Below are 14,889 nucleotides of genomic sequence, written 5' to 3'. Positions count from 1 at the left end.
AATCTTAGAAAAAAGTTAATCCCATTTAATTGAAAGTTATTTCTAAACTAAGTAATGGAGGATCTTTTTTTCGACGTTGTCCTTTCTCTCTCGTATTTTAGCCATTTCATTCTTCCTTTGAAGAGCTTCTTCTTTTTTCTTCCTTTGGGTAGTTACGTGGATCATTTACAGAGACTCTTGTTGCTGTTAGGTGGGACGTTTATAGTTCTAATATTTATGCTCTTCGCTGGACTTAATGTGGTACTATGTACAGTGCACAAGAAAAGAAAATTCTGTTCCTTTTCCGAGATTAATGGTCACTGACATGTAATCTTCTATTCGTTATTTTATTTCCCCATACGTATGTAGTTGACTTAAAGGCATCACCCCACGAATCTGAGGTGGTACGGATTTCAGGTGGAGTATTCTTATACGGGATAGCAGATTATGGAGAGGAGGGTGATTCCGTCCATTCCTTCCTAACTGCCGTAAAAAACGGCCCGGAAGATGTGGCGCATGCACACAGCAGGCGCGCTCCAATCGGACTCGTTGTAGAAAATAGCGGAGCGCTCGAAGCCGTATCTTCCGGACCGTTTTCTACGGCAATTAGGAAGAAATAGACAGAATCACCTCCCCTCCCCCTCCTCTCCTTAATCTACTATCCCGTATAAGAATACTCCCCCTTAAATCCGTACCACTTCAGATTCGTGGATGACACCTTTAAACGTCGGCTTTAACAGTGTTCTTCACCGTATATGTTCTTACTATATAATAATGCGCTTAGTCTATCGTGAGTTCTGTCATTGATCTGATTGATTATTGAAGAGGTTTATTCAAAATCAATATCAAAGCGCTAGGGCATATGAAATGTGTTTTAAAACAAACAGTTGTTATCAAATTCTATCTCGAACTGAAGATGATAGTGAAAGCGGATAGTTTCGTAGTTTTATAGATAAACGCTTTTTTTCTAACATTTTCTTTTACAAATGAAGAAAATTGACCAGAAAATAACAATCTGTTTATCCAAATAAAAAAGTGTGAAAGATTTTTCAGTTTTCAGAAATATTTCCCAACAGAGTATTCAGATTTTGCAAAATCAAGGCAAACAGACAGTTCTATTTCAAAAATTTAAAATTAGATCCAGAACGTGCACATGGCGCTGATAGATGTTCTTGTAGCGGAAGGAGCCTAGTTGGCCTGCGACGGTTTTGAACCATCGAACTCGAAACCTCTTCGAAAATTTGAACTGGAAACCAAGAAACTTTAGAGACTCGAAATTTCATCATAGTATCGTCAAAAATAACTCAAGAACTGAAGGCAGGAAACCTATCCGACTGAGATATCAAGAATAGATATTTGTTTTTCTAACTAATCTATACTTTTCCCTTTTCTCACTCAACTATTGGAACCTATTCATCCGTTCACAGTTTTTTCTCCAGATGGAGTTCAATCTTTTGGAACGATTAGATTCGTTCTAGAATTGAAAACTTCAAAATAGGTGGGAAATACAAGTTTGATCGCATACGCAAAAGGAGATGGTTCCAATATTTCGTTATTACATTGTTCCTCCAACAATTGACTCGTATTTTCATCCGCGTTCAGTCCCAAAAAATCGAAATTCGGAGCTTAAATTTGGAGACAGCAAAAGTTTCACGGAATTACAGATATCGCATAGAACTTTCCGTTGTGGGTACATTTCCCTAAATTACTTTTTTTCAGCTGGTTTATAGCAACTTTTTGGTTCTTACTTCTCGTGAAGAAGCCCAATGTTTAGGAAAAGGAGATTTCGCCTATCCATTGGCCGCTCCTCCGGCTTTGACTGTGCAGCGCAGCAGCAGGAATGAGTCAGTTCCACGGAAATGACTCACCGTCATCCTGTGACGTCGACGGATTCCGGTGTCACATTCCACATAAACATTCCTGTCATTCTTCTTTTCAAAACGTTTCTCATTTAGATTATGGAGTGAAAACCTAATGGAGTGAAGAAGAGTTCGATTGAAATATATTGAGTACTTAACAAAAAAATCAGAAAATGCGCCATGAAACCAGGTGATTTGAGAAGTAGAAGTAATAAATAGGAATATGGATATGAAATAGGATGACGGTGCGAGACAATGAATCCAAACAGTAGCTGTACCTCAGTGATGTGATCTGCCCAAAGCTGACTGCTCTCGAAGCCCACGACAAATCTACGAAAAAATGAACGTCCTGAAGTAGTTCTTTATTTTTTTCGCACCCATTTAATATATCATATTAATACATAGTAATAATAATAATAACCATAATAATAATAATAATAATAATAATAATAATAACAGTAATAGTAATAATAATAATAATAATAACAATAATAAAACACACATACATAGGCGAACACGGTATTGAGAGCACCGAACAGATCAAATGAACTGGTTAATTTTGGGATTTTTTAAAATGAAATTTGCTTCCTAGATATACAACTCACCTTCAAGTCATTTGTTTGTGGTTCGTAAAAAGAATTGAAACAAAACATTGAAGCTTATTAATAATTGCATGAAGACGTTAAATTAAATAACTCGAGAAAAAGGTAGCACTGAGGATCTGTGAAAAAATCGCGGAAAAGTTTTTTTATTTCTTTATTATTCTATTTATTATTCCTTCTTTTTTATTCCTTTTTTTAATTTAGTTTTTATTTCCTAACTTCCAACGGAGTGTTAGGAATTTAGCAAATCTTTCCTAAAGACAACAATAATGGCCAACGATCCATTTAAAAAGTTATATATAGTAATTTTGTGACCAGCAAAAATACATACTTTCCACATCTATGCTCTCAGGAACTTTCCATTTCTACTATGCATGTTTTCTTGATAGAAAGTTCTTCTTGTACTACGACACAACCAGTTCCATATCCAGGAAAAGCGAGACCGAAACCAGTTTTGACTTTTATCCATGAACAGATGGCACAAACGAAAAGCACTATAAAACTCACACGGCGATGACTCAATAGCCGAGCGTAGCGGTCTCAGAAGATCCGTAAATTGTCTACTATTAGTTCAAGACGTCTAAAGATAGACAGGTAGGATATATTTATTCCCCACAATTTTTTTCACTAATTCTTCGTACTCTCGTTATTTTTTATTTTTATTCTGTTTATATTAACCTATTCAATTTCTGAAGTCGTTTCGTACAGAAAAAAGTTGAGACAAAACAGAGAAACCGACAGTTTACATTGACAAGGAAGAATCCAAAAAGTTCCCGACGGTTCTATTTCTGCCTCTTCTTCCGAAAATGGTCGGAAGCGATGTCTTTCGATGTTTTAGCTAATCAAAAGGGAATTAAATTTAAGGGCCTATTTTTTGAAAACTAGGGAACATTCAGAAAGTAGTCGCACTAATCAGTTACTGTACATAGTTATAATAGAATAGTCTTATTCTAATGAGTTTTTCCATGTTTTTTTTAGACGAAGAAAAGATTAAAGGAGCGTGTGATAAGTTAAATTATTTGTATACAAAAACAATCAACATATATTTATATAATTAATTTTTGAAAAATTCACAGCCTTTCAAGAAAAAAGAAACATTAATTTCATTAAAGAGTATAAATGATGGTGAAAAAATCTTTTCATGCACTGATAGTCTTCAAATTTATTTATTTGTAATATCTGTTCATTTATTTGTTTTTATTTGTAATATCTGTTCATTTATTTGTTTTTATTTGTAATATCTGTTCATTTATTTGTTTACCTATGGCATTTACCGTCAACATTTTCCTCACCTCAAATTTAACGTTTTTGTTTGTTTGCATAATGCCATTCGATCAAAGCGATTTTTTTTATGCCCCGTTTTAGTTCTACTCCGACATTTCTATATAAGGAAATTTTTTATGATCAACGAACTTTTTTTGGTAAACGGTTTTTGAGACGTATTTGTACTCGATATGTCTTTTATTTCTTTAAAATATTGATATATTCTTGCGAAAACATTACTGTTCTTTTTTCCTTTTTTTCTCTAGAAAATCACTTTCTATGTACAGCGAGAATTTTCTACGTTCAGAGCGATTCCGAGAAAATTTTTCAGAAACCATGATTGCACGACTGTTTTTTGCACTCATCCTGACTTTTCCTACAAGCATTGCTCTCAATTTCACTATAAAGACGATCAGTTCTCATCAGTTGACACCAAGACAGTACGCGTGAGTTCGATATTATATTTCCGAGCCATTTCCGCAGGTGTTTTACAATGTTTAATTAATTTTTGGGGAAATTCGGAGGATACACTTAAACCACAGATTTTTCAATACAGACATTATTTCAGTTCCTTTGTGTGAGAGAAAAAGAGATAAGAAGTCAGGAAAAATCTCACGAATTCTAAGCGAATAGTTGATTATTCCAAAGCGCTAGAGTTTCCGGTGGTTCTTCCAAGTGCGTAGGCGTAGTGGTAGGTCAAAAAAAGCCAGGCTCCATCCTTGAGGAGCATTCAGACTCAAACGATGGGGATACTGCGACCACCTTCAACATCATCTCAGTGACAGACGTTAAGTAGATCATAAGCGATTCTAGAATAATAAATCCGAGCTTAGAAAGGATTTCAGTCGTACCAAGAGATCTTTTGAACAAGGTGGAATCGAAATCTCCCTTGTCGAACTTTAGCGCTAGAGGAAAAAAATAGAAAGAAAGCAACCCAACGAGAACAGTATAACCGTTTTCTAGAGCCGTTCGCTATCATCCTCAAATCGACGCATGGCGTCGCCGGAAAAGACAGAATGACGGATGGACTTGGCAGCCATTGCATGATTATTTCGACGAATTCTACCTCGGAAGTGTCACTGTAGGGAATCCAGGTCACCGGACACGAACGTTTTCTTCCTGCGTACTTTCCAGCGAATTCTTTCGTTTTTTAGGACAAGAGCTCTGGCTTGCCATGGACACCGGTTCCTCAATTATGTGGGTGATTGATGGTGCATGTAACACTGCCGAATGTAATGGTTATCCTAACAACGGCCGTGATAAGCACAAGTATTACAAAGCTCGATCGAATACCTTCAAGTTCTTGAATCGTCCATTTTCGATGAGTTACAAAACTGGATGGACCAGCGGAAAGGTTGCACAGGACACTGTTCGCTTCGGAGGTGAGTGAGGAGGGAATGAAGTTCGATTCCGAATTGATTACTGTCGAATGAAACGTTTTCCAGGTTATACAGTACTCGTCCAAGATTTTGGAGTTGCTGATAAGGTGGCTCCGTTTCTCGCGCAAATACCGATCGACGGTGTTTTTGGACTCGGATTACCCTCTAACACTGCAACTGGCAACGTGAGGAAAAATAATTCGAGGAAAAAAATAAAACTGGCAATTCTATTAGGCTAATTTACTGCTTTAGATGGTTTCCCCAATGGAAGTACTCGTACCAAATCTCAAACAAAAACTGATTACTGTATGGATGAATAGAAAGGTAAATGGCTTCGAGAAAAACTTTTATTTTCGCGAAAAATTTCTCTCATCACATCAATTCCCTTTGATTTCCAATGTCGTAATTGATGAAAATTTGTGGAATTTACAATAGAAGAAATCCGAAACCAATAGGTGAAAAAAAAAACAAATAAACTCATAGATTATTGCCTCTGGATTCTTCCAGCGTCCAATCAGATATGATACTACTCGGATGATTATCTTATGTCATAATTTCCAGAAAAAATACGTGTTTCTTTTGAAAAATACTTAATATTCCGGAATTCACAATGAATTCGGAATGAAGTATATAATTCGGAATGAAGTATATAAATTAATGTAACACTGATCCTCTTTTCGGATGAAATCCCAGTTGAGTATCTAGGATTCTTGATAATGTTGGGCTGCATTGTGCATCTAAGAATTTTTTTTTAATTTCATTAGAATCACAGCGAAAAATTTGTTTTTCCATGAAGAGTTTGAGAGAAATGGAGCAAAAGTTTAATTTAATATGAGCGAGTTTCAGGTGCAAATCAGCCGAGGAGGAGACGCAGGATATATCACCTACGGAGCTGTGGACACTTCAAATTGTCAACAAAATTGGAATTACGTTCCTATTTCGCATAATATGCATTGGCGTATACCATTACAAGGAATGACCATTGGATCGTACAATTATCACGGAAACAATGAACATGTAAGCGAATAGTCTCTTCCAGATATTGATCCAAAAATTTTTCAAGTCGTGAAAGATTTAAAATTTGAAAAGAGACTCCGGTGTTCTACAGTAGGTGAATTCAGCACGAATTTACAGGCCCTTTGCGATACAGGAAGCTCATATCTTGGTGTGCCGAAAGCGGTGATGGACAATATCGCTGGGATCACAGGCGCAACATTCGACGCCGCTCATGGAGTCTATACTGTGCCGTGCTCTGTGATGTGGACTTTACCGAATCTTCTCTTTCAAATCGGTGGCCATCAGTACCGTATCCCATCGATTCAATACGTAATCGACATGAATCTCGGAAACAACAGGGTTTGTCGTTATTTCAGTGTGGTTTTGAGCGAATGCCAATTTTTTCCATTTTTTCCGAGGAATGTCCCATTTTCAGTGCGCACTGACATTCTACTCGATAAACTATGACGGTTACCTTGGGATCTCCTGGATTCTTGGCGCTCCATTTATTCGAACATTTTGTACTATTTTTGATTTTGGCCAGAAACGTATCGGTTTTGCGATTGCGATACCTCGTTGAGGAATGTTACTCTGTACTTGAGATATTGAACTTTATTTCTAGAATTAGGTATCTTAGGAGTCTTCTTTGACGGATTTTTTTCCTGCGTGAAATGTACGGGTTCGGTGTTTTTTGTTTTTTACGTGTCTTCTTTGCATTTTCCGGGTTGTTTTGTAGCATACTGAGAATTGTTCCTTAATTTCCAAATTTCAACCTTCCTTCACGATCTCAGCAATCCTTACTGTTTCAGTTATGTGATATAGGCCAGTACAAAGAGTCGTCCAACTAATGGACAGTGAAGAATTCGACGAGTTGAACCAAATAAAGAATTTTATCTATCTGTTGGTTTGCTGCTATGCAAATACAAGAAGTATAAACAAACAATTTTTCGTCATAGTATTTTTACTCAACGCTGCTTAGTTACAGTATTCGAGCAGACAAACCACTTCTGTGCTCTAAAGGTGTCGCCTACGACAAAAATGCTCTCGTGGATGATCAAGGATGGGCAACACAACGTTCTTGCAAGAATTCTTGTTCAGCTTGAGGCAAAGTTCCAAGGAAAAGAATTCACTATCGATACATCGCTATCAGATGGAAACAAAACGTCTGTCCGTTTGCATAAAAAAAACAAAATTGCTGTTCCCAAAAAATCGATGGACCGTCTGGCTAGAAGTTCTTCCAGCTCAGGTACACTCATAGATATTTAAAAATGTTGTTATTTGTTGAAGAGAGATCCAAACAACATATACCGTACATACTTTGTACGTTGCGCCTGCGCACGACTCTCCGTGTCGGCGCGGCAATGGAAAAATTGCCGCCGGTGCCGTACTGGTCGTGGTTGTTGCACGGCAGTCCAGTGTATGGAGGTCGGCAGCCAGTGCTCTGCGTTCCGGGTCCATTTCATCACGCATTATGCATGCGACCCACTTTGAATTATATTCCGCCTTTGAATTTGTTCTCGTACCGGATTTAAATTGCATTTTTTAAATGTGAATTCAAGACATGTAATTGGTTACGTTGGCTGGCCGCGCTCTCAAGGAAAGATATCCGCCGCTTCACCGGTCATCTAGAGGGTCCCAGCCGGAAATTACGTGCCACGAAACCATTTGACTGACCCGTTGTGTCGCGTACTGTATCCATTTGTATTTTTTCGGGTACATACGTTTTCTCCTGTACCCATCTTGTAGGGTGTGTCTCTAAGATGAAGCATTTCGTACTTGATTGCATATTGGATCGTGCTAACGCTACAGTATGGAAAAGGGCGGAACACAGGTACTGCGGGGCAGCTCGAAGACCTTCGAAGAGCGAGTCGAGGGATGGGACCCTTGTTGCACACCTGCATTGGTCTGCAGGGATTAGGCGGCCATCTAGTGTCTCAGTCTAGCGCGAACCACTTCCGAACCAGGGTGGTCGTTGCAGGGTCTCACCCACCGATCCCCGCTACTCCTCTTTACAGCACACCTGGGGTACGAAATACCGGAACAAATTCATATCGCACAAAATTCCTTTACTTTAGGTATCGATATTCAGACGTAAACATCACATTAAAGGCATCACCCCACGAGTCTGAGCTCATTTATTTTTTTTAGTTTTATATTAGTTTCTTTTTATATATATTTTAGGTGGAGTATTCGTATACGCCATAGTAGATTATGGAGAGGGGATAATTCCGTCAATTTGTTCCTAATTACCGTAAAAAAACGGCCCGGAAGATGCGGTGCGTGCGCAAGGCTGGCGCGCTCCAATCGAACTCGTTGTAGAAAATGGCGCGCCGAAACGCTCGAAGCCATATCTTTCGGGCCGTTTTTTACGACAATTAGGAAGAATTGGACGGAATCACCCTCCCCCCCTCCTTCCTTAATCTACGATCCCGTATACGAATACTCCACCTGAAATCCATACCATCTTAGATTCGTGGAGTGATGCCTTTAACATAAAGGACGTGTTCATGACTCACTACTGTACCAGAGCAAATCCACGTGGTATGCAAACCTACAATGGTTATTATTATATTAATTATAAAAATTCGGGCTGATAACTCGTCCATGCAGTTCCGGATGTTCTGGATGTTCAGTTCTGTTCCGCTACATCTTGACAGTAATGCTCTGCTCTGTTACCTTGGAGCGTTTTGTCATTGCTTCAAAGTTCAGTCTCGTCAGAAACCACATGAATGTCAACAGATTTCTTTTCCACATGTGTTTCCATCAGGTCCTGACATATTATACAGTAACAGCTCACAATCAGATATGGTCAGTATTCGGTAGGTGTACCTGACTCATGCCAGAAAAATATGTTCCATCCTTGCCATCCGTTCCTGATAAGGGTTCTATTTATGAAGAAAAGAACGACAAGGATGGAATGTTGATGCTTAGCGCACTTGAATTGATTTATAAAGGATACTGTAGTTGTGATAAGGTATATATGTGAGTGGTAAAAAAATTCAGAAGTTAATGTGCAAGTGTAGATCAGAAATGATGCGGTGATTCCACGAAAAACAAAAAAAAAACAAAAACAAGGAGGCATGCTCAGAAGGATAAAACAAGGAAGAAAAACGCGAGAAAGGAGAAGTAGGTTGGCGAAAAACCTCGAGAATAGGAACGGAATCAGTAGAAACGGGTTTTAGCCCTCATAGAGAAAGGGGAGAAAAAGATTTGACGAACGATGAGAAAAAGAAAGAAAATTTTTCATTCTGATCTGATGAAAGCAGAGCTCTGGTTCTAAACCGTCAAGATCAAAATGGTGGAAATTAATTGTTATTACATTGTTCTTTTGAATCCTACTTATAGGAATGTATGAAAAGAAGCGCCCTCTTCAAAAACTTCAAAAAAAAATTAAAAAGCATGTGATTCACTGTTTGTAAGCTTCCGGTTACCAACTACATAATTTTATTTTTCTATTCAATATTTTTGTAAATGTTTTCTTCCTTTTTTAAAGAAATGATACAGGACGTTAATATGATCGACGAAATCTTCTCTCTTCTTTTGCCTCGTTTGTTTTTTTTTTCGTTTTCTTTTTGTTAGGATCAAAATATCCGGAGTATACACAGAACTATCTGGAAAGCTCCTCACACAAGTAGTTAAAGTGCAATGTGTTTAAGTTGCACTAAATACATCGAAAATATAGCGACAAAGTTTATTGTCGCCATAATTTCGATTTTTCTTTTATTTCTTCAGAGCTCCTTGTTTCCGACTCTGCTTCTCCAAAAGATTTCGATTTGAGTGTTTCAGTACGATGAGATGAAAAAGTTTAAAGAAAAAATTTAAAGTACACTATCTTATTCGTAAAGAAACAGAAGGAAATCGTCAATAACAAAAAAAAAACTTTTTTGTGGTATATTGAGAGTGATCGCTTCTACGGTTGGCAAAAATAATCCAAGAAGTACAGTTTCCTGAGATAAATTCATATGATGCGTATGTCTTTGAAAAGCATCCTTTAAAAGCATCATTCCACGAATCTGGTATGGAGGTGGTACGGATTTCAGGTGGAGTATTCGTATGCGGCATTGTAGATTACGGGGAGGAGAGTGATTCCGTCCATTTCTTCCTAATTGCCGTAAAAAACAGCCCGGAAGATACGGCTTTCGCGCGCTCTGGCGCACTATTTTCTACGAGGAGTTCGACTGGAGCGCGCCAGCCTTGTGCGGCGCTGCATCTTCCGTGCCGTTTTTTTTAAACGGAATTTAGGAAGAAATGGACCGAATCACCCCCCCTCTCCATAATCTACTATCCCATATGAGAATACTCCATCTGAAATCTGCACCACCTCAGATTCGTGGGGTGATGCCTTTAAGTAAACGTTATCGTTTAAATTTAAGCCTAATGGCAAGGAAGAGAAGGACTTAGAAAGAAAACATCGCCACCTATCTGTGTACTCTACGTTCTTATATTTGTGTTCCTCGCTGGAGTGCAGTGCAATTGGCAAATTTTTACGGTCGTTCCTGAAAAGGAGCTGATAGTATAAAGTATAAAAGTATGATTATCAGTTTACAGAAGCATTATCATTTCTATCCATAGACTGTTTTGTTCTCTTCAAAACTTTCTCACCATACAGATATTTTGTTTATGAATTACAGTAAGACGATGAGAGCGATTTTCCTCCTCCTGCTTCTCCTTTCTTCGTCTCTAGTCCTCCATGCGAAGAAATTTACTGTCGAAACCCGTAGTACAGCTTCATTACGAGCAAAACTAATTGCGTGAGTTATCCTTTTTCTTTCTTTTTGACAAGGTGTGCTGCGGAACGAAATAAGAATTCATATTTTTCTTCAAGAAAAAACCAACTCCATCAATATGTCGAAAAAGAACGTCTGAGACGTGTGCCGAACGTTCTGAAATCCATATCGGAGCCACTCCAAGACCAATTGGACAGTTTTTATGTTGCTGAAGTCGAAATTGGCACTCCAGGTTCTTGAGAATCTCAAAAAATTTCTGTTTTTTAGCCAGATCTTGGAAATTCCACACATCTCCAATAGCACTTAATCAGCTACGCATGAAATGATTTTTATAATTAGAGCGATGCAGAGCGGTGCAAAGAAGGACAAAATAAAGCAAAAAAAACATAATTACAAAATAAAATTTTGAATTTTCCAGCTCTGACGAAGACGAAAAAAACGGTTTAATAAACACGATAATATCAAGGTACAGCTCAAGAAAATCAATTTAAAACATAACTGATAATTTTTCCATGAAAATCATGACAAATTTAAGGTCAACGTTTGCTGTTGGCGATGGACACAACGGTAGCGATGATCTGGGTTGTCGACAGTGATTGCACGAGCGTTGTCTGCAACGGTTATCCAGACAGCGAATACAGTAAGCATAAATATAACCGAAGCGAATCATCAACGGCTGTGAAGCTGGAAGCGGGTTTTTTCATAAGATACGGAAATGGCCTATGCGAAGGATATTTGGTAAAGGATATCGCCACCTTTTCAGGTGAATTTGTGAAAATTTTCTAAGCTTCTTCAACTTGTTGTAAGTTCATCACGAAACAAATTTATGAGAATTTTAAGAGAATAACAATAAAAAAGTAGTTTTCAGTTTATTTATTCGTATCATATTTAAGAACATTTTAAAAGAATTTTTAAAGTTATTCAGAAAGAAGATTTAAGTTTCATCGAGATAAGAGCGTAAGCGAAATCCGACCGAAGTGAACGAAACATCCGACGATTTTTCAGGAATAAACGTCACCACCCAAGAAATAGGTGCAGCTACGTACATCGATGACTCATTCGGACATCAACCGATCGACGGGATATTCGGACTCGGTTGGCCAGGATATGCACTCGATAACGTTCGTGAATGGATCCGATTTACTAGTTAATTTAAGGATATTATTATTTACAGCAGAATGCACCACTACGCGACATTGTTTCTCAACTAGACGAACCCATCTTCACTATTTGGCTGGATAGAATGGTTTTTAATTGTGGACGAAATTGTTTAATTGTAATTCTTCTTAAAAAAAAAATATTCGATTCACAGGTATCCGCCGTAAATGGGGGCGATGCTGGACGCATTACTTTTGGAGGTTTCGACAACGAACATTGTGAATCAGAAATCCGATATGTGCCATTAACGGACAGGCTAATTTGGGAATTTTCGGTCGACGGCTTCTCCATCGGTCCCTCCAAACGTCTTCAAAAACATGAGGTAGTCGTAACCAATAATTAAGTCTAACAGGAAAAGTGCCTAATATTGAGCTAGGTCAAAACCGAATTGAACTGTTTGGAAGAGAATCCAAAGGATGATTTTAGCAATATTTTCTGGATTTGATTCTCTAGCGGAAAACATGAGAAACGATGCGAATTACACTCGTATTTCGAGCCATTGTGCCTTCGTAGGAAAAGGTGGGACGATACCTACCTAACAAAATTGTCGGCAAAGTCGTCTGAATCCGCGATTGCGGTAACTCTGGGAGCCTCTTACCCGCTTAGAATGAAGAAAATTTGCATATACATAGACAAGTGAGATTTTCCAAGGTCGTTCTGGACTATTCTCCTTTATTTATTTCGTACATCATTACATGTGTATTTTACTACTAGAAACAAACGTTAACAAGGTGCTCAGTCAATCCATCGCTTGGTCTTACAGAAGAATCAACTACACCCTGAGGCGAGAGTAGCTTATCTTCCAGATTACGGTCTGAATAACTCCTTGACAAACTACCATCCAGTGATGAGGAAGCACACTGAGATGCTGATATTTTTCGTACTTCACCACAAGAGCTGTCCAATTACACCGGAGGGATACAAGTACAGAGACAATTATGACCCAGGAATGGAACTCATGCTCAAAAATCGAAGCAATGCAACAGCCGGTTTCGAGGGCAGACGTAGGACTACCTTTCGATCTGGCACGAACCTCAGCGTGAACTTAGGTGGATGTTGACTAGCTCATTATCCTTACAGGACTAAAGGGATGATGTTCAGATCGTTGTGAAATAAACTTAACAGAAAACCAGGACTGAGGCGGTACAGTACACCACTAAAGGATAAAAGACAAAATGCACTGCTTTGATCAATTCCTGCGGCGGCCTGATTAATCCTTATACGCCTACGCGTTCGACTTCAGTTCAGACCCGTTTCTAGTTTATAAACTCGAGTGTAGCCTTTCAATGACTTCCATGGGCTAGTCGATGAGTTCTTATCAGTGTTTCTGTTCTCCTAAGCAAGTCTGGTGCCAATTTATCAGCCACGAAGGGATGAGAGGATTGGTTGGCACTGGGGCGGTTTCGAACTAACGATCGGCGGTAGCGTCACCGTGTAACCTCTTACCGACTGCTCTACATAGGTCTTCACAACACCTATATGAAACAGATTGTCTAATCTCGCAGAGATTGTTCTTCCTCCGGTTGTTCCCTTTTGGATTCTCCTCCGATCACAAATTTTCCTTATGATTGACTGAGTTTTTTTTTCGTATTTCTCATAAATTTTATTATGCTGATTTCAGGGCTGTTCAGCCAGCGCCGAGTCATGGATTGGAGCACCTAAATACGTAGTCGATGAAATTGTAAAAACGACTAGAGCGCTCTATGACCGTCGCAATAATGTCTATACAGTCGATTGCACTTCTACTCTCCCTGACTTCGTCATTATCATCGGTGGCGTCAATTACCCGATTCCATCCACTGAATACGCGATAGATCTCGGACTTGGTGGCGGAAAAGTACGTTAAGAAATGTGTGTGGACTCGGTATCGACTCGATATTCCAATACAAACATTTTCAGTGCGTCCTCACTTTTGTCCCAATGGACACAGTTGAGTTCAGGGCACCGTGGGTCCTTGGCTACACCTTCATTCGGAACTTTTGCAACGTATACGATATCCAGGGGCAACGAATTGGATTTTCAAGAGCTAAACATAACCATATCTAGTGCCGTATTTGCAATAAATCATAGCTATGCAAAGAACTTTGAAGCAGAAGCACATAAAGCACCTTAGAGTAGCACCTTAGGGTAGTTAGTGCTCATATCAAAAAAAATTCTTTAATACCATTCACTCGCCCACTACTATAAGAGTGAGGTTAAATACACAAACAGCCCCTCTCTTATGTTCTGGTTCTCAGGAATTGAAAAGAAAAGGTCTTCTAACAATTACATCAATTTCAGTCACAAAATATTAGAAGGAAGAAGGCGCAGTGATTCCTGTTTTCATGTTTTATTCTTTTTTCTTTCACCGTTCACCACATAACATTTTATCCTAAATCGACCAAATATATGGTCACCTACGATGGGATTTCACAAATGATTAGGATCTCAAAGAATTACTCCTATCCGTATTCCACAATTCAAAGAAAAATCAATAAAAGTCCAACATTAATCACTTCACTTAAAATGGAATATTTTATAATTTTATTTCAGAAACCACCGCAAGCTGGTATCACATTCAAACGATAGTGTTGAGGACAGAAAAATCTTTGTATGTAGGGTTTTTGTACGGAGTGTAGTGAGACAGTGCTTTAGCATTGGTACGGGAATAAGGGAGAGTTAAAAGAGGGAAGGACGCACTCTGGTAATTTCCATTATTCCTCAGAAGAAACCGTACATAAACAGTTTCCATGTATCTGCACCAAAAATTCGAGATCAAAGTGAGGACAGTGCTTTAGCATTGGTACGGGTATAAGGGAGAGTTAAAAGAGGGAAGGACGCACTCTGTTAAGATTCGTCCGAATTGGTTTTCGACGAATCGCAGGCGGGGTTGGGCGGAGCGCAAACGTTGCACACTGCAACATAACCCGTCATAGGAAACAGCGTT

At 38.7% G+C, this 14,889-nt stretch overlaps 1 protein-coding gene across 3 annotated transcripts; it reads left to right on the top strand.

Moving 5' to 3' along the window:
* Positions 1-4,039: 4,039 nt before the first annotated feature.
* Positions 4,040-14,009, top strand: RB195_015629 (uncharacterized protein; the record flags this gene model as incomplete). Of its 3 annotated transcripts, XM_064206428.1 has the most annotated exons (14): positions 4,040-4,149; positions 4,667-4,797; positions 4,858-5,085; positions 5,149-5,267; positions 5,335-5,406; positions 5,929-6,099; positions 6,217-6,438; positions 7,177-7,324; positions 11,341-11,445; positions 11,811-11,926; positions 11,980-12,051; positions 12,118-12,285; positions 13,585-13,800; positions 13,863-14,009. In XM_064206428.1, 14 exons carry the CDS (start codon positions 4,040-4,042, stop codon positions 14,007-14,009), a joined length of 2,025 nt encoding a protein of 674 aa, XP_064062307.1. The 3 variants fall into 3 exon arrangements, with proteins under 3 accessions (XP_064062307.1, XP_064062309.1, XP_064062308.1); XM_064206427.1 differs by lacking the exons at positions 7,177-7,324; positions 11,341-11,445; positions 11,811-11,926; ... (2 more) ...; positions 13,585-13,800; positions 13,863-14,009 and adding an exon at positions 6,515-6,658; XM_064206426.1 differs by lacking the exons at positions 4,040-4,149; positions 4,667-4,797; positions 4,858-5,085; ... (3 more) ...; positions 6,217-6,438; positions 7,177-7,324 and adding exons at positions 10,717-10,829; positions 10,904-11,037 and having other exon boundaries at positions 11,341-11,568.
* Between the last annotated feature and the right edge of the window lie 880 nt (positions 14,010-14,889).

The sequence above is a fragment of the Necator americanus genome, chromosome V (genome assembly GCF_031761385.1).
Source record: "Necator americanus strain Aroian chromosome V, whole genome shotgun sequence".
In the NCBI taxonomy this organism is placed as follows: Eukaryota; Metazoa; Nematoda; class Chromadorea; order Rhabditida; family Ancylostomatidae; genus Necator; species Necator americanus.
The sequence above is the reverse complement of the archived record's forward strand: the minus strand, read 5'-3'. Positions and strand labels throughout refer to the sequence as shown.